Genomic DNA, 23257 nt, shown 5'->3' on the forward strand with positions numbered 1-23257 from the left:
TTCCCCACGGCCCGGCCGGGGGCGGGGCCTCCAGGCGGCGGCCGTTGCCCCGCCCAACCGCCTCCCAACGGCTCCCTCGGCCGGGCGGTGGGCGGGGCGGGGCGGCGGTCCAGTGCGCTTGCGCGCGCATGCGTGTGGGCCCTGGGCGGGGCTCGCGCGCAGCCCCGCCCAGGCCCGGCGTCTCCGCCCGCCCTATCTCCCAACCTCCTCAGCGTGGCGCCGACGCTGCGTGCGGCGCGGGTTACCCAGAGTGCTCCGCGCGGGGGCAGCTCACTGGAGTTTGGTTCTCGAGGCGGCGGCAGCAGCGGCGGCGGCTCCGGTGGCTCCTCCTCCTCCTCTGGTGGCGGTGGCGCCCCGGGCCCGAGCCCCGGCTCCCCTCTCCGCCACCCCGCGCGCCCCCTCCTCCCCCGGCGCCGCGGGGAACATGAGGCTCCGCTCCCGGAGGCCGGCGAGTGAGTGACCCCCGTCCCCCGCCTCAGCCCGCCCGCCCGCTGGCCCGGCCGCTCCCCCCCGCCTCGCCCAGGCAATGACAGCGGCTCCGGCGTCTCCGCAGCAGATCAGGGACCGGCTGCTGCAGGCCATCGACCCCCAGAGCAACGTAAGTACCCGCTGCGCGGGCCGGGACGGAGGCCGCGTGGGCCCGGGACCCTCCCCCTCCCCAGTGCCCCTCGCCCGCTGGGCTCCGGGGAACCCGCCCGACGCCCACCTACCCCCGAGGGCCGCTGCCATCCCGGTCTCTCGCCCCACGGGCCCGAGCCGGGGGCAGGTCGGGCAGTCTGGCGGCGCTCGGTACGTGAGGCCGAGGCTTCCGTGCGGCCTGGGCGGACGGAGCAGACGGGAGCTGAGGCCAGAGCTTTCCCTTCTTTCTCGCTCCAGCTCTACGACCCCTGCTGCTCCTGACGGAGCTCACCCACCTCGCCCTTCCCCGGGGACCCGCGACCCCCGGGAAGTCCTCCCGGCGTGGGGGGAGGGGAAGGAGAAAGGCTGTGGAGCAACTGGTGTCCGGGGTATGACTCGGGAGCCTATGCCGCCTGTGTCTCGGCCTTTTGGGTGATCAGGGAAGTCCTCCTTCCCTCTTCTCCCGGCTGGAAGCACCTTCCTGGCTTCATAGGGAACCCCCAGCCTACTTTGCCCTTAGCCGGTTGCCCAGGGCGCGTGGAGAGTCCCCCCTTGGTTCTGCCGGTGGACATGCCTTTGCCCGATCCCTCCTGGGAACGCTGCTGACGGTAGATGATCTCGGGGACGGTGGGATTCTTCCTATTACCTTTCTGGGCCTAAATGCCCGTTGCGTCTATAACCGAGCCAGAGCCCCGCTTCTTGGTGTGAATTAGAGGTGATTATTTTCTCTCCTGTTTGTTCAAGAGCCCTCCTTCGTCTATCCCTACCCCTCACCTGAGTGTTCCAGCTTGGTGGTTTGTCACCTAGACGGTCAGGGTTAACCCCAGAGTGTGGCTTTCTCAGACGGAGGTCCACCGAGGCTACCGTTTGCAAAGGGATCTCCTCTGCCCCCCTTCGTGTGTGTAGGGGAAGACTCATAGTGTTCTCATATTTTCTCCAAAGGATTGTTGGCAGTAGGGGTTATTTTCCCCTGTGGCAGGAGCAGGTTGAGCAATAGGAAGATGTTGTGGTATCCAGGTATGAAGCGAGCCCCTGCATTTGCTGGGAGACCAGGAAGTGGCCATTAAGATCACTTTTTAATATGCTGGAGATCGAAGGAAAAAATATTATCTTGGGCTAGGTAACTCAGGTTTCTCTTTCTGTAGGGTTTTTGTTTTTCCTTACATGAGTTTGACTAATTACTCTTAACACTCTGTTTTAGGTTGGTATTTTTAGAGTTATTCGCCTTGGCTTGTATAATTTTGGTAAAAATTGCGAAGTTATGATCTTCTTAAGACGCTGGTTTTTGTATCATAAGTAATCCTCTTCAGGCCCCAATAAGATCAACTTGGTGGTAATTGTCTTTAACAAATGTCGTATACGTTTTTGTTATGACTTTGGGGGTGGAGTAGGCGCAAGCTATATAAAACCTTCTAGAATTTTTTGCAGTACCTGGTGCTGCTGCAGTTTCCAACATTGAAATATTAGAGGACAAAACAAGTGACACGAGAAACGTAACCTTGGTGACTTTTTGCATCTTTTATCCAGAGTGTAATTTCTTGAATTCCATGTGCTTGTTTGCCTTCAGGAGAGTCTGAGAGGTTGCTGAGATATTAGCACTGATCCTTAATGCCACCTAGGAGAGCTTTGGGATCAGGAGGCGCTTTGACAGGCGGTCACGATGTTGTAGATTAGGTGGAGCAGTGACCTCAGGGGTTCCAGTGTTCTGTAACGCTGTAATCTAAAAGGTTCCTAGGGAGAGAGGAGGAAGGAAGGTTAGCCAGAAGAGAGAGAAGAAAACAAATCTCAGTTTTTTTGTATTTTAGTGAGTGCAGAGATGATACATTCATAGAAGCCCATGGTTTTAATGGCATGTAGTTCACATTTCATATGGTTTGTTTTGAGGGACTACCGATGGGTGTGCATAGAGTTCTGCTAATAAAAGTGTGGTGAGTGGAATTGGGAAACATGTCTCTGAATATGAGCGATGAGGAAAGTGCCTCTTTAAATGCTGCCATTGCTAGTGACCATCCATGAGCCTCGTCAGAACCTTTTGACAGGAGTGTGGCTTTGAGCAAACTCCACTGAGAAACTGGAGCCGTGGCAGAATAGGTTACCGGCAGAGATGGTGCGACCATAATTTTGCAGTTTCTCTGGATTGACCTGGGCTCAGGTGAGAGTGAGGTAACTACAAGAAAGCATCGCTGGCGCACAGCTGCTTTTCTCTACCTTGCCCAATTATGAACTCCACTTTGGGATAGTTAGTTGACACATATTTAAGATACTCATGGAAAAAAAAATGGGGACAGTGTTGAAGAGCCAACACTAAAATTAAACCTCTTCTGAGAGAAGCGACACAGAATTGTGTCATATAATGCTTACCTTTATGGGCATGCAGTTATGGTTAACAAACTTAGCTTTTGCTTAAAAAATCAATGTCAGGCAGCTGACCTAATACCCACAAGTATCTGAGAAGTTAGTGAAGTAACAAAGTAACTGACCATCTCCTTGACAAATGAGTCCTTAAGAGGAAAGTTGTCTTTATGTTCTCAATTCTAGCCTCTGGAGTATTTGAATTTCTACAACAGCAGGCTCTGAGTTAATAATTTTGTCAACTCAGTAATAAAGCAAATCCTTTATACTCTGTTTCAAAAAGCAACTAACAGTTTTTTCAGAACAACCTAAGCCTTACTCTCCTTGTGGCATATGTCAGCCAGGGTGTTGAAAATCTCTGAAGTGCAGTGTGCGCATTTGTCCCAGCTTAATCTTGGTGCACAGAGTTGGGGGCTGTATCTTCCTTCTGCCTAGAGATTGGAGTCTGTCCACCTAAACACGGTCTCTTCAGCAGGTGATTAGGTTCTCGTCTGTGTCTGTAGAACACTCGTTTCATAGGAGTCTTCCTGACCAGAATGTGGGCTTCAGTGAGTATGGTTTGTTTCTTTTTCTAGAGCAGAAGCATTAGGTACTTTAGAGACTGGTTAAACTGACTGAACCCTAGAATCCTTCTTGGGCCTGTGAAGCCTGTGTGACTGCTATATGCGCTGAAGTTCAGTCTGCGCTGAATATTCTAATTCAGAACTCTCTAGAACCGTGAAGAACACAGATGTTAGTCCAGCATCTGAGAATAGGTCTGACAGACAGTAGAGTGGGTACTGTATCACCATAACAAGGTGAATAATGACACAAGGCAGGCCTTGCTCAAAGCAGGTGAGCATCTCTGTAATCAGAGCAGAGAGAGGCCAGAGAGGGCACTGGGGGGGGGGGGGGGGGGGCGGTGGAAAGGGACTTGAACTTGCCCAAGGCATCTGTGTAAAGGCCTCCCGGTGGTCAGGCTTTCCAGCAGGAAACTTCAGAAACTTTTTCTCACAGTTATGCAGACATCAGGCGCCAAGGGGAGATGGTCAGAGACCAAGGGGCCTCTACAGAGAGGCACACACACAGTAATTTTCCCACCTAGGAATTTGAAGATTAAGATGTCACTTAGCTTCTCTGGGCTGCAGGGTCCTTGTGTACAAAGTGAGACTGGGAACCATGTATACACCCATAAAGCCCCTTCCAGATCCTGGGTTCAGATTCTAACATGAATTGTTCTAAGAGCTTTTTCTTTTAATGCGAGATGTGTTGTGTGAACTTCTTAAAATAATAAAATTCTGACAGAACTCGACAGAAAGATATATACTTTACATGACTTTGCATTATTTCACCAGGGTCTCCTGCTTCCCCCCAGCAGCTTGGTAAGGGAGGTGGAGCAAGTAGCCCATCTCCCCTTCCTGCAGGGCAGAAGCCAACAGCATTATGATAGTAGGTGCTGTTTAGTGGGCGCCTTCTGTGGCCAGGAGAGGACAAGATGTTTTTGTTTCTACTGACTTCATTTGAGGCGACTGCCCTAAGGTTAGGGACTTACCCAGAGTTTAAGTGTTGGTGCTGTTTCTACTTCTTTTTTTTTTTTTTAATTTATTTATTCATGAGAGACACACACACACAGAGGCAGAGACACAGAGGGAGGTGTGGGCTTCCCCGCAGGGAGCCCGAGGTGGGACTCGATCCCAGGACCCCGGGATCACAACCTGAGCCAAAGGCAGACGCTCAACCACTGAGCCACCCAGGTGCCCCTAAGTGACAGCACTTTTAAACTCACAATGCCACTACACACTGCTCTCAAAGGTGGAAAGATGACTTCAGAAGAGGCCTGAGAGAGCAGTGTTCTGAGCTGGTAAGAAAAGATGTGGGGAGCCTCTTCTGTCCCACATAAGTTTATATGAGATTACAAATTGGTTTAGATTTACCTGTGATCGATCTAACAGGCTGATGATATTAGCCTGTCCTGGAAACATCTTGAGGTTTCTGTCAGGGACAGAGTCCTAGGCCAGACCATGCTGTGATGTATGGCAACTGCCAACTGATATGGAGTTTTTCATAAGTCTTGTGTGCCAGCTTGATTTTCTGCTTCAAGATTATAGCATTTATGATGTTAGCTTAAAATGCTGTTGATTCTGCAGAAAGGAGGGCTGTTAAAAATTATAAAAGGGAAGACTATTGGTTCTGATTCTCTTCAGCATGTTAAAATCTAAACATGTGGATTCTCTCTGATTACTCTGGTTGCTCAAATGCAGTGGCATTCTCATCTTTGTTCTTTAGATATGGCCAGAATGTATGGAAGACAGCAGTGTGGCATTTTATGAGTTTGGGAAACAGGTGGGTAACAAGTGTCACTTTTGAAATCAGTGTAAGTCCTTGTTCTTTCTCTCTCCTTCAGAAGAAGGTGGATTTTACTTTCTTTCTTCACAGACGTCTCCTAGTGGTCCTCGAAAGTGACTTGAGTTGAGATTAGAGTACATTGTCCTGGTTGGAAGGTCACAGAGGCCTGGAAGACTGTCCACAATCAGTTTCTGGGAAGGGGCTTCTGTCTTGATACAGATATAAAAAGGTTATCCATGGGCTCCTGGGCTCAAGATGTAGCTGCATGTGGAAGGACATGCACCTCAAGAGTGTGCCTTGGGGTTAGGTGAAGGAGAGGAGCTGTGTTCACCTGCACCTCAGTTTTGGGGTCTAAGTCAGCATCTTCTTAGAGCTCCACTTAAACTAGAACCAGAACTCAGTCCAGTCCCTAGGTGACTGCAGGTCCTGCCCGGTCCCCACTCTAAATTGCCATCTGGAAGCTGGGGGATTTGTCTCTTCGTGGAAGTTGTGCCTCCCCCCCCCTCCTCCCCTCGCCATGGTGCTGTCCTGAAGAACCCCTCAGCTGGTTGTTGGGATGGGTGACTGAGTTTGTGGTTTGATGAGTGACTGCATAGGCAGTGCATTTTCAACCTGGCCTTTCTAGTGCCCACACTTGGAGCCCCCATCTGAAACTCCTCCTCTTCATTCACTCTCTCAGGGCCTGCATGTAGAACTGAACAAGTATGACATGGGGGGGATTCTGTGAACTGGAGGATATTTCCTACATAAGGAAGACATAACCAATATTCTGCATGCGGTGTTTAAAAGTGGTCTCTGAATTCCAGGTCTGGGGAGGCCATACACTTACATCTCAGTTGCCAGCTGATTACACTGTTTATGGCAAAATATGGTAAAACTGAAAAAGGTGGCTCAGCAGTTGAATAAACATTTCTAGCAATTACTTATGGTGCTGGGTATGTGAGATTCAGACCTGTAGGTGCCCAGCTCCTGCCCTAGAGGGACCTGGAACAGGAAGAGAATTTGCAAATGGGCAGTCTGGGGTGGGGTGTGACGTTGAGGGGGCAGGGGTAGTCTTACAGGGCTACAGCTCTTAGGTCCAAATGGAAAAGTTCTTTGTGTGTCTTATTCAGATATAGATATAGAGGATATAGATATCCTCTTATTCAAAGAGGATGAAATTACTTCTTTAGAATGCTTTATAATTTGAGTTGAATGAAAAGTTTTAGAGTCAGATGCAGGAAGTCAGTTCTTGGTTCGTCTCTGACCCAAGGGAAACAGAATTTGGAGGGATAGCTGGCAAATTCTCTAACAGTTTGCCTTCTCAGTAGTGGGATGGGAAGGGGGCAAGTATCAGGCTCTGTGAAGGTCCTGGGGTCTGCTTTCAAGTATTTGAAGAGCTGTGTACCCTCGGGTTGGGTTAGCTCTGTGTGGCTTTCCAAGGCAAACCCAGAAGGGGAAGGCAGGAGTTCCTGGGAGGCAGGCCCTGCTGCGCTTGGGGGAGCTCTTGCTTATTGCCAGAGCTGGCTCGAGACAATCCAAAACCTCTGTGCCAAGTGGGTTTGCAGACATGCCTGGGCCTTCCATCTAGAACCTCTGTCTGGACCCCCAGACTCCTGCCCAAGAGTTCCTAGAGGTTCTGTGATTGTGTGAGGAGCCCACTAAAAAGGTGAAGGGTCACATCAGGTGATGTGCCACTGCCAGGCAAGTAAGGTTGAAAGCCTTTGAATGCTCCTGGGACCAGAATGAAGTTTTCTGTCTCTACCTGCTGGAGGCTGTAAAATGGACAGCTGTAGCCTACAGAGCACCTACTATGTGCCAGGTACAGAGTGAAGTACTTTGCATCATGGCTTGCTCTCTGAACTAGTCCTGGAGGTAGATGCTCCGTTTTCATTTTAGGGGAGAGCAGAGATTAATGAACTCTCCAGTGTTGCAGAGGATGCTATGGGCCTAAACCTGGTGCGGGTAGGCTTAAAAGTGGTGGGCTTAATGACAGTCTCATGCCTCCCACGCAAGCATTGCCCAGCAGGGAATTTGGACTCCACTGTGTCTTCTGAGGTTTAACCTCATAAATACAAAGTGTTTTTAAATGTTAAGTTTTGTGTTTCCATTTCCTTCACAGTTCCCACAATCTTTCCCACTTTGAAATCTTCTAGCCTAGTGTTTCCTAATCTTTTTGCCTGTCAGGATCCATTTCTATGATCAGAAATATTCAGGAGCTTCCACATAATGACAGGTGTACTTTGAGTAGCTGTTTTTGAGAAAATTCAAGGAAAGAACCTACTCCTAATCTAGTCATGCTTTGAAATGACGTCGTGTCTTATCATCAGAACAACATCTACTTAAATCTCTAAGCTAACCTTACTTGTTTGTGTGTGACACATAGGATGGGACCCTCTGTACCTCACATTTGTGGCCTTCTAGAATCCCTGCTACTCTCCTTTTCCAGGAACTTTACCTGCTTTCATCCCAGACAGTTGCCCTCAGGCACTCTGCATAACTTAAAAACCCTACATTCCTGCTGATAACAGGTCTTGTTGATTACATTTTCCATGGGCTTGCAAGCTCTTTGGTAGTGGAGCATGAGTTAATCCCCATGTTTCTAGGACTTCCGTAGCAGGCTGGTGCTCAGAAGGTTGTTGATCTTCCTGTGAAAAAGGCCAATCTTAGGAGCTGGCTGTCAGTACTTACTGAGCAGGTAGTAGGAGCCACTACTTTTCAGCACTTCTCAATACATTTAATCTGTACAGCAACACAGGGAGGGAGGTACTATTGCATAAACTGAGGCTCTACAGATGCACAGTTAGAAGGGACCACACTGGGATTGGGAACCACCCCCCCACCCCCCCATCAGTCCTCACGCATGTGCTGCCGCCTCCCATGTCACCCGAGAGAGCATAGTAGGTACAAGGTAGCATTCCACTCTCCTGCCCCAAGTCTGGATCCTCATGCTGGATTTCTGTAGTATGTTTTTCTGCCAGGCTGGGAGGAAAGTTGTACCTGAAATGCTTGTGCTTTCTCTTGAACTGACTGAGGAAAAGGCATGAGGCGTTTTTTTTCCTTTTTGTATTTGTCTGGCATGTTTCACCCCAACATAGAAAAGACGACTCTTAATCTTAGATCCCTGCCTCTCTATGGGCCCTGGAGATGCTGTTCAAATGCTGGCTTGGGACCCCTTTGGTCACGTGACAAACCAGACCTTTCCTAGACACCCCTCCCCGCTGGGTTTCAACAAGGCCAGAAAGTGGGTGATGCTTCCTCTAGGCCATACCTTGTGGTGGGTCAGCCTCAGGACTACTGGGGAGATCCTGGTCACCTATTTACTGTGTATAGAGTGATTTCTTAGGTGGCTGGCTGTGGCTGGCCTTGACTCTCTGGTGGTGGCAGGGTGGGGGGCGGAGGCAGTAGTTCTGTGGTTCTTTCTAGAAGATTCATGTATATGTGACTGCAGCTTAGTAGGTGGCCTGGCAGCCCTCTTCGAGGCACTGGTAGCCCCACTGCCCTGCCCATACCTGTACCTTTGGCTCCACCCGCTACCCTCACCTATGGTCACACTTGGCTCTGGGTAGCCACCTGATCCACTAAGCTGACTGCTTGCACACATGGGGACTGGGTTCTTTTTGTCCTCCCTCCAGTTCCATTAGCTCTCTTGATCCCTCTTGTCATCAGGTCCCTGGCCCAGCTCAGATTGGAGTATGAGGGGTGACCATGTTCTATTTCCCCAGCTGACTTCCAAGGTAGCTACCTGCCCTCCTCTTCTTAAGGCCAGCCCTTCTGGAAGCTACTTCAGGTAGATACTTCTCAATTTTATTTACCCCATGCATCTTGCAGCTTTGCCAAGCAAGCAGTTGGCACGCTGGCTTTTGAGTGCTGTCTATGGGGGATGAGCGACGATGATGTGTAGTTAAAATAGGAACAGTTTACCCTTTTTGCCAATTGTTTCACTTTATTTCTTTCAAGTGTTCAGTTAGATAGATGCCAGCAGAGCATTTGTCTTCTACTTTTACTAATTTTATTGGCCAGCTACCTCCAGAGGGAGGGTCGTACTTTGCTTATGACAGGAGCTTAAATGCAAAAGGGCTGATTGGCTTGTGCCAAAGGCTTAAAGGTGATTCTGTTCTCAGGTGAGGATCTGGCTTTGCTCCATCTCTTTTGTAGTATTCCGTTCACACAGTGAGGTGTCTTCCAGCTCCCCCAGTTGGAGATTCACCTTCTTTGATCATCATCCAGAAGGAAGAGAAGGAAATGCTTTTCCACAAGTTTCAGCAGACGTTTCTTGGTGCTTTTCTGGGCTTTGGTAGAATTAGTAGGCTCTGTTGATTGATTTACTCCAAAGTCTGAGCATGGTATTAGTTCCTCCCAGAATAGAGAGGATCCCCCCAAGAAGCATCAGGGTCCTGTTGCTGGGAGGGAGGGGATTGTGGGGGGGGAATGAGCTGGCAATGTCCCCTGAGTGCATGCTGGTTTAATCACCTCTTTGACGTGATGATACCATTAAAGAGTTGGGTATTGTGCTGGCCTGGGAGACTTGAGTCCAGACACAAAATGAATGTGACTGAAACGTAAGGTCTGGAGTAAGCAGTGGAGTGGTTTGGATGATATGAGGTCACGGCATGGGGTTCTGAGTACCCACTCCTGGTTGCATCTGTAGACTCTGATTTGCCTGTAGTCACACTTGGGTACTTTGCTGTTACCTTGTATCCGTGCTGGTGCTGGGTTGCAGCTTCTGACTCCATTCTGGGCTGAGGAGCACTTCAGTAGTCTAGGAGAACCTGCCACAGTGCTGCTTGATCCCTAGTCCCCATCATTTCTCCTGGTGCTGCAACCAGCCCAGGCATAGGGATGTGCTGCAGTCCAGGAGGCCTCTTGTCGCCATGAGGCAGCACCTAGAAGCAGGCAAGAGCTGAGTTCTCCAGACTTCTCAGAGGTATGGATGGGCACTGGATGGTCTGTTCAGATCTGATTGTCCAGCCCATTTCCTCTTGCCCTTGGTTAACCTGGGTAACTGGAAACTGGTACCTGTACTTCCCGGCCTGGCTTCTTCCCCTTAGGTTAAACTGAGAAGGGTAGGGTCAGGTGATCTTTCACAGCCTTCTCTATTTTTCCCTCCCTTTGTTTTGGGGGAAGGGGCAGCTCTCAGAAAGCACCTAAAGTTGGTGATGTGTGCTCCCCCTTTGCTGGATTCGGGAAGCCTAGCAGTAAGAGAAGTGGTCCACATGTTAGGTTTTAGGCATGGTCATGGGAGGAAAGGTTTGTGAATGGGTATTTCACTTTCACTTCTATTTTAAAGGAGCTTCTCAAGCATTTAAAATTGTTGACAAGGTTGGTGGTTGGTGACAAGACAGTGCCGCCACTGAGTGCAGGAGCTTAACTTCTTACCAAAGAGCAGAAACATCACCCTACCAGGTCTTATATGAGCTTGTCCTGCCTTTGCTTGTAATGCCCATCAGACCCATCACTGAGTTAAAGTGGTATTTGTGAGTGCGTGCGTGCGTGCGTGCGTGCGTGTGTGTCTGTCTTGTGGACAGACCTCTTCCACATAGTGGGAAATGTAGCAGCTCCAGAGTTTGACTTCTTGAAAGGTAGGCCATTGAAGAAGAGGGGATTTACTCTCTTGCTTCCAGTTTGAAAACTCCTGGAGAATCACCCTGGCTTGGCTTGGGGGTGAAGGAGGCCTTGTAAGAAAATAGCAGTGCCCACAGGAAGTCAGGGAGGAGCATACAGAAGCAGGGTCTGCGGTTCAGACAAAAACAATAGGTGTCCCCAGCCTGCTTTCCTTCTCCTGTGTGACAGAACAGGAACAGTAAGGACACTGGTCCAGAGTGGGGGTAAGCCTATCTTGGGGTTTCTGGTGAATCTGCCTGTCAGCTCTCCTTAGAGGGGAGTGGGTGCCTGCTTGTCATCACAGGAATGATACTCCTGTTAGGATTACAGTGAATGTGATTTTCTATCTGGTAGGGGGTGGGCTCCTCCAAGTTGGGAAATAGGAAGTGGCCTCATCTGCTTTGTGAGATGAGCTGACCTGGGCACAGGAATGTACTTGTGTTTGTACTCCAGGTTGTCTTCTTGGGTCATCATAACTGTCTTCAGTTCCTTACTATAGGGTTGGTGCTGAGTGCACCTGTGCAGGAGTGAATGAGGCCTGAGGCCTAAAACTGATCAGTGCCCTGTTCCCCTTGCACGTTGCTGTGTTGGCTATTCCATTGTCTCCAAACCCTCTGCCTCTGCCATGGTCCCTCCTTATCCCTGAGCATTTTGGCTTTGTCCAGCACTACCCAAGGCCCTGTCTGTCTTTAAGGCTTACTCCAGGTGCTCTTAGAGCCATGGTTTCCAGCAGCACCTGAACCCTGTCTCTCCAGCTGACTGTTGTCCTGGATGTACAGCAGCCCATTCCAGAGTGGAGGCACCTTCTTCCCTCCTGCCTTTGGTATGCTGCCCTGTGGTGGTTGGCGGTGCCACCGCTCCGCAGGCTACCTCAGAACTTTCCTGGTGTCCCCCTCCTGTGGCAGCCCTTTTCCTGCAAATTGGGATCTCCTGGGAGGTCTAGTACAGCTGCTTAGCAGCTGGTCTGCCTCCTGCTGTCCTCTCCACACCAGCTGAAGAGTGAATGTCCCAAAACACAGACGTTTCATCCCCTCTGTTGGGGCTGTGTGGCTGACTGGATAATGTGAGTTTTTTAGATAGCATATAGTGAGTGAAGAAGACAGTCTTTCTCTGGATGAAAAACTTGGGCTTTGTCATTAGGCAAAACCAAGTTGGAATCTTGATTTTCCTCTTCACCTTGCAGCCTTGGATGAGGTCAGGTTTTCAGCCTTCATTTTCTCAAGAGGATATACATATGCTGCTTAGGAAGGCTCTTGAGGATGGGATGTGGCCCCAATCCCAAAGTGCCCTGGGTGCTGACATACATGGCATGGCTTGATAGTGGGCAGCCATGTAGCTGCCAGTTCCTGTCCTTCCCCTCTGATTCATGCCTGTTGGATTCATGACTGGGAACTAGCCAGTCATTGGGTTGCCTCTTCCTGGCTAGTGATTGGTTTGAGAATGGACCTGTGACCCAATCAAAGCCTGTGAAAGTTTTAATACTTTGCTGGGGTAGTAGAGGGGAGACATGAATGGGAGAGGATATGAGCAGTTGCTGCTAGGGTCTCCTACTTGGGGACAGCCTGCCCAGGAGTGAGACCAGCCCAGAGAGTTGAAGGGAGGATTAAGTCACCACGGCATGACTGGTCCAAGGTGAGCCCTGTCTGAACTTTTCAGTTAAGCGAGCCAGTGGCTTCTTTTCTGAATGAGGCCTATTTGAGCTGGCTTTTCTGTTACTTGCAATCAAGAGTCTAGACAGAATCCGTCAAGTACAGTATGCTCCAGTCTCTGGCTTAGGCATCCTCTCCCGCTGCTCCAGCCGTGCTCCGTTGCTCATCAGGCAGCTCTTGAGCTGCTAGTGTACCCACACCTGGATAGCTCTCCCTCCCTTTTTTCTCCTTCCCTCCTCACTTCTTACCTGCCTCTCTGGGCTTTGGGCCCAGGGCACCTCCCCCAGGAAGGACAGTGCCAGCTATCTCAGGAGCACTGTCTTCTGGCTGTTCTGGTATCCTGGTCTGATCTTTCCCACAGCACCTTCAACCTGTCTGACATGCCTTATTGCACCCCCTTCCTCCCACACACGCACATTGATTGTTTTGCTGGTGCATAGTGAGCCCGTTCATTCTGTTAGGGTCAGTGACCAGTTTATGAACTGATGTGGGTCCATGTCTGATTTCAAACTATAGACGAACACAAGCAGTGCCTAACTGGGGAGGGTCAAATTGGGTTGAGGATAAGAGTTCAGGTTTGATGGGGCCTGGGCAGGGCAGCTGGGATGGCTGGGTCCCTGGAGGACTCTTTGTTCCTATTAGGACTACGTGGCCCTCTCCAGACCTTAGCCTTTTTGGGTCCTCCTGTAGTATGTGAGTTCTCTTGGAACTGTAGTGGCATAGTTAGCACTCAGGTACTGGGCCTGTCCCGTGTGTGCCCCATAGTTCTAGGGATCCTGGGGATCCTGGCAGAGAGTGACAGGACCCAGCGCTCTAGGTGTCGCCACACTTGTCTAGCCTCTTCAGTGGGCAGTGAGCCCTTCAGGCCCAGCCCTGCAGGAGAGCACAGGCTGCCTGCCTCGTCTCATGAGTGAGTCTCCAGCCAGGATGACTCCTCCCCACTGCAGGGGCTTCTGAACCCTGAGCACCTACTGTGCAGTGAGAGCAGCAGCTTCAGTCCTTCTTTTGCTTTTGTCTGCTTGGCCTTGAGGCAAATCACTTCCTGTTTCTGAGGCTCGGTCTCTTTATTTGTGGCTCGGGGCTATTGGAGCCATCACCTGGTAGTGGTGTCCTGAGAGGCTAAGCATGTCTGGTACAGTGCCCAGCTTCTGTTGAGTCACTGACCATGAGGGAACAGGTACTATCTGTGTGATAGGTGAACAAAAGAGGGAGGGAGGTTGTCCTTGCTGGAGGGCATGCAGAGGGGGGAGAATAATCCTATCAGTGACCAGAGACCTGCAGATGGAGTTCATAAAGGTTATTTTTAAATTTTGAGGCCTTAATAAAAAAAATAGGAGGACCAAAGCAGCAGCTCTTAAGGTGTCCTTGCTCTCTGCTAGGTATTATCCCATTTCTCCTCCCATAGAGGTGGCAGAGTCTTATTAGCAGGTTGAAGTAGCTAGTCACCTGGCCACTGCGTAGCTGAACTCAGAGCATTTGCTTTCATCATGAGATAACACTGCAAGCCTGCAGAGCGGGAGAGGGGTGTAAGAATCCCTGTGGAGGTCTTTCCTTCCTTCCAGAGCACTGCATGCTGATGGAGATGATCAGTGTGGTGATCACACACGCTGTCCAGTGTAGTGGCTCTGAGCCACACATGGATGGTGAGTACCTAATACACGTGTGGCTGGTAAGACCAAGGAATTGACATCTAAATTTCTATTTAATTTAATGACCACCTGAATTGGACAGCGAATTTCTGGGGCCTCAGATTACTTGTGCTTCAGTTAAGAGCTTGGGACTGTTATCTTTTTCCACATGGGAAGTGGGGGAGTAGGTTGTACCTGGCCTAGCAGAGAGGTGTAGAATGGGGTTGCTGTCCCTTTCTGGCCACGCACTTGTCTCAACCCCTCTCCAGCTAGACAGCTCTGGTTTCTCTAATGTCTCTGAGTCTCTGAGCCATATCAGCTCCATTCATGAGGTCTTGTCTTAAGGAGAAGAAAGCCCCTTCTCATTTCTTAGGTTTGGGTTGATGAATGCAGTTAACAATCAAATAGAAATCCTTTGAGCCTCTTTCCTTAAAAAAAGAGAGAGAGAGAGAGAGAGACAGGTGGACAGACAGAAAGATAAAAAGAAAGTACTTAATATGCAGGGGTTTTGGAGTTAGATTCGGGGTTCAAATCTCTACTGCTCTGTCTCAGATGTTTGTCATGGGACAGTCACATCACATATTTGCTCTCAATCTCAAATTTGATGTCTATAAAATGAGAACAAAACAAGTCTTGCCTTAGTAAAGGGTACATCCTAGACACTGAACCATGTATAAGCCCCTCCCCACCTTTCTGGGAATGGGGGCAGGAACGGTTATTCCCCTGGATGAGTTTGTAGATATTTAACTTTGGTTTTCACAGATGCTGTTCTTTCTCAAAGATAGTCTTCCCTTTAGTGTGAGCAGTGAGCAGTTACCAGACAACATTGCATAATTTTACACATTTCTAAAAGCTCCCTGGGGGTGGGAAACAGGAAGAAATAGGTTGTAGAATAAAATCTGAGTCTTGTAGAACGCATGATGCACTTCTTTGGAAGAGGTGCTTTGGTTGGAACTCCCAGTCAGAATTAAAACCTGTCTGAACTTTTCTGAATCCCATTGTATTGCATTAGTAGATGCGGGTGGTCAAGATGTGAATTTGTGAGTGAAATAGCCTTTAGGAAACAATGTCCTTTCTGAATGGAGAGGGTATTCACAACTAACAGTCTCAAGATCTCAGAGACATTACCAGACAGAGAAATGTTGATGTGGTTAATAATCAGAAAATATACCTTGTACTCAGATGTGTGGGAAGAATGGCATTGGCAGGAAATCAAGACTCGAATCGAAGCTACCCTGTTGCTATTTTACATCTCTGAGTCCTTCTCCCACCCTGCTCACCTCATCCCACACCACCCTGCTGCAGGAACAGGGGATCCAGGAGCTATTTCATACTTCACTCTTTTGAAAAATTTTTATGTAGGGAGAGGCATAGCCACGTTGGTGTCCTTTGATCTAGTCATTTTACTCCTAGGAATCTATTAACAGGTACATGATAATTTTAATGACAATGTTAATAGATACATTCACATAATAATGATTGTTGATGTTATTAATTTAACGGCATGGGAGAAGCTTAGGAAACACGGTGCATGTACAGAGTCAGGTAGCATAGAGCTGTGAAGAACAGACCTAAAAGCTCTCTGGGGGATCCCTGGGTGGCGCAGCAGTTTAGCGCCTGCCTTTGGCTCAGGGCGCAATCCTGGAGACCCGGGATCGAGTCCCAGGTCGGGCTCCCGGTGCATGGAGCCTGCTTCTCCCTCTGCCTGTGTCTCTGCCTCTCTCTCTCTCACTGTGTGCCTATCATAAATAAATAAATAAATAAATAAATAAATAAATAAATAAATAAATAAATAAATAAATAAAATTTAAAAAAAAGAAGCTCTCTGGAAAAATGGACAAGTCTTGCCATGATGAAGGAGTATTTTTGTCAGACAAACACAGCTTAGGAAGGCACAAAAACTAGAGCTTTAGATAAAATGAGAACCACTTGTATTGGGGCAGTAGGAACACTTTTTGTTTTTGTTTTTCCTATGCTCCATTGTCTTTTTAATTAAACAGTAAAAAAATGAAAATAAAAAGTAGACTGCCTTAGTCTGAAGAGCACTTGAGAACTATTGAGAGCAATCAGATATGGAGTGGGCATGGGGCTGGTGTACTGCAACCAGTGGAGAGGATAGTTATTACTCATACATATCCAGGAGGTTTAGAGCAATGGTGTGCAATGCTTTGCTCTGGTCAGGGCCACTAGTCCTGTTCTTCATGTAAAATAGTAAATTACACAGCCCTCTTTCTTATCCATTCTCTGTACCAGTTGTTTCACAGATTGCTTTCTTTGATTTTTGCTGAACTTTTGTATCTGTAGTCAGCTTATGAGTGTAGTTCTGACATGGATGTCAGTTGATAGTTTTGTTTATTATTATTATTTTAAGATTTTATTTATTTTCATGAGAGACACACACAGAGAGGCAGAGACATAGGCAGAGGGAGAAACAAGGCTCCCTGCAGGGAGCCCGATGTGGGACTCGATCCCAGACTCAATCCTAGACTTGATCCCTGAGCGTGACACTCAACTACTGAGCCACCCAGGCTGTGTATTTTACTATTCATAAACTGCAGGGTACCTATCCTGAATATCAGAGTAAAATGTATAAACCAACCTGTGTATGTATATGAATACTTTTCTTTTTCCCCAGAAAAGCCAATTGCCAAACGTTTACTGGCACACCACAGGGTAAATTAGAGTACATTACTTCAAAGAACCTGAAATAAAGTTTGAAAGAAACAGAAATCTATTTGCATAATTACTGTATTTCAACATTACATACAAATTGAAAAGAAGGAAGAACCTGGATTCATAGATATGGCAACTCTTGTCAATTACTGAATGTTTACTAAAAATTGGCTGTCCCAATAGTTTTGTTTATGTTAATGCTGAATCAGATAATTTTCAGGTACTGGAAGGATATGTTCTTGTTTGTGCTATTCCCCTTTTTTTAAAACAATTTTTAACAGATTTTACTTATTTGAGAGAGAGAACGTGCACACAAGGGTGTGCTCAGAGGGGGAAGAAGAGAGGGAGAAACAGACTCCTTGCTGAGCCTGGAGCCTGACACGGGGCTCCGTCCCAGGACTCTGAGATCATGATCTGAGCTGAAGGCAGACACTTAACCAATTGGGCCACCCAGGCACCCCTGGTTTGTGCTGTTCCTAATGTAGTGGCTATAGGCATGACACACTTAAATTTAATCTGTATTATTAACATTTTCTCCATCACTTTCTTAAATCTAAATTCCAGGGGTTGGCAAACTATTTCTGTAAAGGGCCAGATGGTAAATATTTTGAGCCATAGTCTGTCACAACTCTGCCTTTATTTATAGCATAGAAGCAGCCATAGACAGTATGGGAATGGATGGTTAAACTGTGTTCTGATAAAACTTTATATGGCTATATTCATGTTACTTTAATTTCATTGTGATAAAAAGTATATAAAATGAAAAAAAAAATCCTGTATTTACAAAAACAGACATTGGACTAGATATGGCCCAGGAGTGAATGAAACCCTGATTTGTAGTGTTTGCCAATTTCCATGGTGTAAATACTTCCACTGTGGCTGATTTCCAGACACTAACATGATGTCATCACACATGGAGTTGGAAAGAGATGCTTCAGTAGCACATCTTCTCCCTGCAGATAACAGTAGTCATAAATAAACTAAAAAAAAATCTAGATAATAGTAATGTGGCAAAATAAGTAGGAAGTGATGAGTTGTATTTTATCACCTTTTTTTAAAAAATATTTTATTGGGATCCCTGGGTGGCGCAGTGGTTTGGCGCCTGCCTTTGGCCCAGGGCGCGATCCTGGAGACCTGGGATCGAGTCCCACGTCGGGCTCCCAGTGCATGGAGCCTGCTTCTCCCTCTGCCTGTGTCTCTGCCTCTCTCTCTCTCTCTGTGACTATCATAAATAAATAAAAATTTTTAAAAAAGACTATAACTGCACCATTTCTACAAGCGTTTAAAAAAAAATTTTATTTACTTATTTGACAGAGAGCTAGAGGGAGAGCACAAGCAAGGGGAACAGCACAGGGAGAGGGAGAAGCAAGCACTCTATTCAGCAGGGAGCCTGATGCGGGGCTCGATCCCAGGCCACTGGAGTCATGACCTGAGCTGAAGGCAGATGCTTAACTAACTGAGCCACCCAGACACCCCATCACCTTTGTTTTCAGTACAACTTGTTATGAGTCTCTATCATTGCATTTTTCACTGTGTTGTGTTTAATAGCTGGTTCCCAAGATTCCTGAAAGCTTCATCCCAGGCTTTCATGAGTTGGTGTGAGCTGGCTCCGGCACAGTCCTGGATAGAGTCCTTCCACCTAGCCAGTGTGGACCCTGGCTGCAGGGCAAAGCAGTCCAGGAAGAGCAGAAGTATTGGTATGTGTGCAAATGGAGATATGGGCTCTAGGCCACAGGCTTTTTGTCCAAGATGGCATCACTGCCTTTTCAACTGGCTGTTGGGGTTGTTCTCTTGGTTCAGAGGCTGTGCTCAGATCCCATCAGGGGCATGTGGTTAGCCAGCTGCCCTGAAGGTAGGGCAGGGCCAAAACTCTGCTCCAGATCCTGTGCCATTCTGGTTCTTTGTGGCCCCTGGGACGGAGGTTCCCATCTCTCCTGGCCAGCCGTCAGAGGAAGCGTTCCTGTAACATGGCACATGATTATAGCTTTTGGTACACTCACATTGTCCCGTTAGCCTGTCTGTTGCCCGCCTTCCCCAACACGTGTGGAAGTCTCACAAGCTCTGTCTGCTTCCTGACTTCCTCTTCACCACGTGCACAATACATTTTTATTTTCCCCGTAAATAGATAGCTGCTGAATGAACGCTCGTGTCTGTTCTCTGCTGGCTGCAGTAGTTGGCAGTGTGCAGTCCAGATGGGCTTGGGCTCCCACGTCCAAGGTTTTCCTGATGTTAGAGACAGGCATTCCTTCTGAGTGTGTACAGGGTGCCCTCCCCACTGAAAAAAGCAGCTCCATGTTCTGACTGCTTTCTCCTCCCAGTCAAGGTATCACTGTTAACCTTACCTGTGGGCCATAAAAGTTGCTCTAGGTTTCAGTATGGCTAATGCTATATTTGTTTCTGCTCCCTCAAAAAAGGAAAGAATGTAACCCAAGCTCAGTGCATCTTGACACTGCCATGTGCTGGTATGGGCCTTGTTTACAGGGCGAGACAGCTTTGGAGAGTCCAGAGGCTCAGTGGTTTCTCCCCTGCTGGCCAGAGGGGCCCAGCATTCCTGCTTTATGGAGAGTCACACTGCCAGGTCAGTGAGGTAGAAGGACTGGCCCAGCTTGGAAACCTGTGTCATTCCTAATTAGATGAAAGTGTTTGTACTTTTGGGGACCCAGCCTCAAAGCCATCAAATCCCTGGTCTTGTAGGGAGAAGGGAGGTAGCCGCCCCTGAGAAACCAATCCATGGCAGCCTCCAGGTGGGCCCAGGCCTGTAGAGCCCTACTACATCCACTAAGGATGAAGTAAAGCCTCCTGTGTGCTCTTTCAAGCTGCATGGTAGGTTAGTGATCTGATACTCATCCCTTTACAGGGAGGTGGAAATGAAGAAGTGTGTGAGTTAGGTGAGTGAGGAAGGAGGAAAGCTGACCCCACTGAATGACAGATTTGCTCAGAGTTGGGTAAGAAGACAAATGTGCAAGGGTGCTTTATTGCTAGGAGCCCCATGCAGCCTTCAGCTGTTGCTTTCAGAGGGGCTTTCATTTGCAGGGTGGGCCCTGTAGGTCCATCCTTCCCAGCGCTATGGAAGGTGGGCTAGTGCTCTTTTCCCTGGGCATCTTCCACCTCACCCCTTCCTCTGTCACTGCTTCCGATGTCTCCCTGCCCACCGCTCCGCTGGGCCTCTCGCCTTTCTGTTAGTGCCAACCAGCACCAGCTGGAGACTCTACTCCTAGAGTGCCTCAGCATTTTGGAGGTGCCACCTGTTGGCAGGGTGCCCTGTGCCAGTCCCTCCTGCGGCTGCTCTCGCTGTGTTGGGAGAGATGTGTGGAGATGGACTGTAGGTGGGTGCTGGCAAAGGCCAGTGGAGTTTCCTGTGGAGGCAGGCCCCTGGGTCCCCCCCCCTTTTTTTTTTTTTTAAAGATTTTACTTATTCGTGAGAGACACACACAGAGAGAGGCAGAGGGAGAAGCAAGCTCCATGCAGGGAGCTGGACATGGGACTCCATCCTGGGTCTCCAGGATCGGTCCCTGGGGTGAAGGCGGCGCTAAACTGCTGAGCCACCCGGGCTGCCCTCCCTCTTTTTTACATCCATTTCTTCTTTTTTATTCACTTGGTCATGTGGCCTTCAGACTACATCTCAGTCTGAGGACCCTAGGGTCTCACCCAAGTCCCGCCCATGCTGGTGTCTTAAACTCTGTGTGAGCTGTGTCACTTTGGGCAGGAATCTCGTTTCTGAGTCTCCTGTTTCTGAATCTGTAAAAATGCACTATGTCAGTGCAGCTCTGGGACTTGTGAGACAATGCCCTTACAGTAGTGGCACAGTGTGTAGCCTACAGTAAACATAGGAGGTGGTGGTGTACGTGAGGCCTAGCTATGATTCATTGCCCTGACCCCATAGACAGGGAGACTATATTTCTTATCCTCCATACCAGGACGTTTTTAGAGTGAACTAGGCACTATTAAAAGTTACACTGGGCAACAGGTGTAAATGTGTATTCTGGCAAACCAGGTCTAGGGTCACCTTCCACACCCCACTGTCTCTGTTTGAAAGCTGATGTCCCTATGTGCAGTTCCTGCAAATTCAGAATGTCCCCTCTGCAGAACCAACTCTGGTGAATCACAGCCCTCCAGAATCTTGGCGACCTCCCCAGCCTGCACATCCAGGTGTAGCCTGTCCTCTTATGCTTTCCTTCACCCTATCCTCTGCCTAAAATGTTGTGTTTTCTTTCCTTTTCACTAATCTGTTGGTACACAAGCAATAAGTACTTTTTTTTTTTTTTTTCTTTTTAATGTGTTTAAGCTACAGCTTTGGCCTCTTTGGCCTCTGTCACTGATGCAGTTTCTTCTGTCACTCTGGAGGGGAACCACTGTCGTGAGTCTGGAGTACGTCTTTGTGTGTAGAGATACATCCTAGAACACCATGCATGGTTTTTAAATAAATGCTGGCACACAAGTCTGTCATTTTGAAGGCAGCTCATTTCCCTCAGCATGTCTTGGCTCTTTGTTACATGTGAGTATAATTCATTCCTTTAACTGCAGCATAATATTCTGATAGTATCTGTTTCATTGTCATGGAACTGGCTTCCAGAGTTAATTAATAAAACAGTGCTATTTGAATATTTGTGTGCATGTTTCCACTGAGTCTATCAGACAGTAAAAGTGTAGAGTGCTGGGTTTCACAGTGACAGATGTGGTGGGGCAACTTCTGTGGGTGCCCTCTCCGGGCAGGGCAGGGCAGGGCAGAGCAGGCAGCTGCCACCACAGGGCCCTGTGAACCCCTCCCTCCTATTCTCTTTCTCAAAAGTTGGAGTTAGGTGTGAGAGGGCAGGTGCGGGTGGAGCTGGCATTGGCTCCAGGAGGCAGGCCTGGCTGAGCGCAAGGGCATGTCTGTCCCTGACACACAGAAGCTGCTAGTGTTAGGGCCTTGCTATTTTTCCCCGGGGAGACTGCTGAAGTCTGTTGCCTGGATCTTCTGCGGCTCCTGTCAGATATGACTTAAGCATTTAGAAAAGCCCTCAAGCACTCAGGAGCACATCTGGTTTAGCAGTAGCCCAGAGAGGTGATGATTGCAATGATTCCCGTTGCACAGATTGGGACCCTCAGCTGGCCAGCACTTGACCACGTGCCAGGCAGATTCTCAGACAATCCCATGGGAGGGTGATCCCCCCCACCCCCCGAGACACAGAAGCTGATGACCTTACAGTAGAAGGCTCTGGGTTCTATGCCCCACCTCTTTGCTCTTTTGGCTGCCCCATCCAGTTGCATATGCAGCGCTTGTCAGCCACAGTGCTGTGTGAGCATGAACAGGGTGACAGGGTGTAGTGGCTCAGGGCAGAAGAGGAGCAGAGGAATGACAGTGGATGAGGTGGATGGGGCGAGCCAGAGGAGGGGACTTGAGGGAGGGCAGTCCAAGCAGAAAGGACCTCCCAGGAGCTCAGGCGTGCTGAGGCTTCTTTCACTAGGGCCCCAAAGCTGTTTTTGAATGGAGTGTGGAAAGGTTGCTGGTGGAGCTGTGGGCGGATTGGGCTGGGAGACGTGGCATTTAGGTATGGCAACTGCTACCCTGGCCCCGGTGGGAGGAGAGAGGCTGTATGCCAGCCTTAGGATCTGTTCAGACATGGTTGAGGGGAGGGGATGGTTGGGGACAGTATCTGGTCCCAGGTGGTGTGTTGGATGTGAGGGAGACCATGTATTCTGCCCACCTTTGTGCACTCAGGGTATGAGGACTGTGAGGAATGAGGTGTGTCCCTTTCAGTCACATTTTAGAGTCTCTGGGGCCAGGCCATGTCTTCCAGTTGGCCCCATTTGTCTCTCATGATTGGTGACAGAGTGGCGCATCTCAGGGTAAGTGAAACAGGATGATCCACAAGCAGTCTGTGCTCAAAACCTTGGGAAGTTAGCAAGCGTCACTGGGACATTGCCACAGTGGTTCCCTGGCATCCAGCTGCAGGGCCTCCCTTCCTGCCCTGTCCCTCTCCTCAGGCAGGCCCTGAGCCCCTGGGACCTGCCTCAGGGCCCCCCCGCCCCCTTATCTCACATCCACCCTATCTTGCCTGTCATCATCTCTGTGGGGCTGGCTAGCACCTACAGATTTTCTCTCTGCTTCAGCTGTGAGTTCTCCACCAGGTAGCTGGATCCAGCTATTTAAAACTGTAGTTTGATCTGTGTCACTCCTTGCTCTGAGCATGGCGTGGCCCCCCTCTTACTCTTACCTGGTATTCTCTGTAATCGTGCTGCTGTGTGCTCCTGGTCTGGCCTACAGACTGCTGTGCACTCTTCAGGCCTCCTCCAGAGACAGACTCCATCCTGCTCCTTAGAGGCCTCAGAATACTCTGAATATCCCAGAGCCCTGCCTGCTTGCCCAGCCACACTGGGAGTGCCTTCAAGGCCACGCTGTGCTGTATCTGTGTATTTCTGTGAGAGGCAGTGGAGCATGTGGTGAAG

The 23257-nt window shown here is 48.9% G+C and overlaps 1 protein-coding gene across 2 annotated transcripts in view; it reads left to right on the top strand.

Annotated features, from left to right (window-relative positions):
* The first annotated feature begins 342 nt into the window (after window positions 1–342).
* Window positions 343–23257, top strand: part of MED26 (mediator complex subunit 26) — a 54047-nt gene continuing 31132 nt past the window's right edge. The window contains exon 1 of one of the 2 annotated variants that reach the window (XM_038566955.1): window positions 343–598. In XM_038566955.1, the coding sequence (XP_038422883.1) occupies window positions 527–598 (72 nt within the window). In that variant the 5' untranslated portion in view covers window positions 343–526. The remainder of the gene's footprint in view (window positions 599–23257) is intronic. The other variant, XM_038566957.1, reaches the window with a different exon arrangement.

This window comes from Canis lupus, chromosome 20 (assembly GCF_011100685.1).
Source record: "Canis lupus familiaris isolate Mischka breed German Shepherd chromosome 20, alternate assembly UU_Cfam_GSD_1.0, whole genome shotgun sequence".
Taxonomy (NCBI): domain Eukaryota; kingdom Metazoa; phylum Chordata; class Mammalia; order Carnivora; family Canidae; genus Canis; species Canis lupus.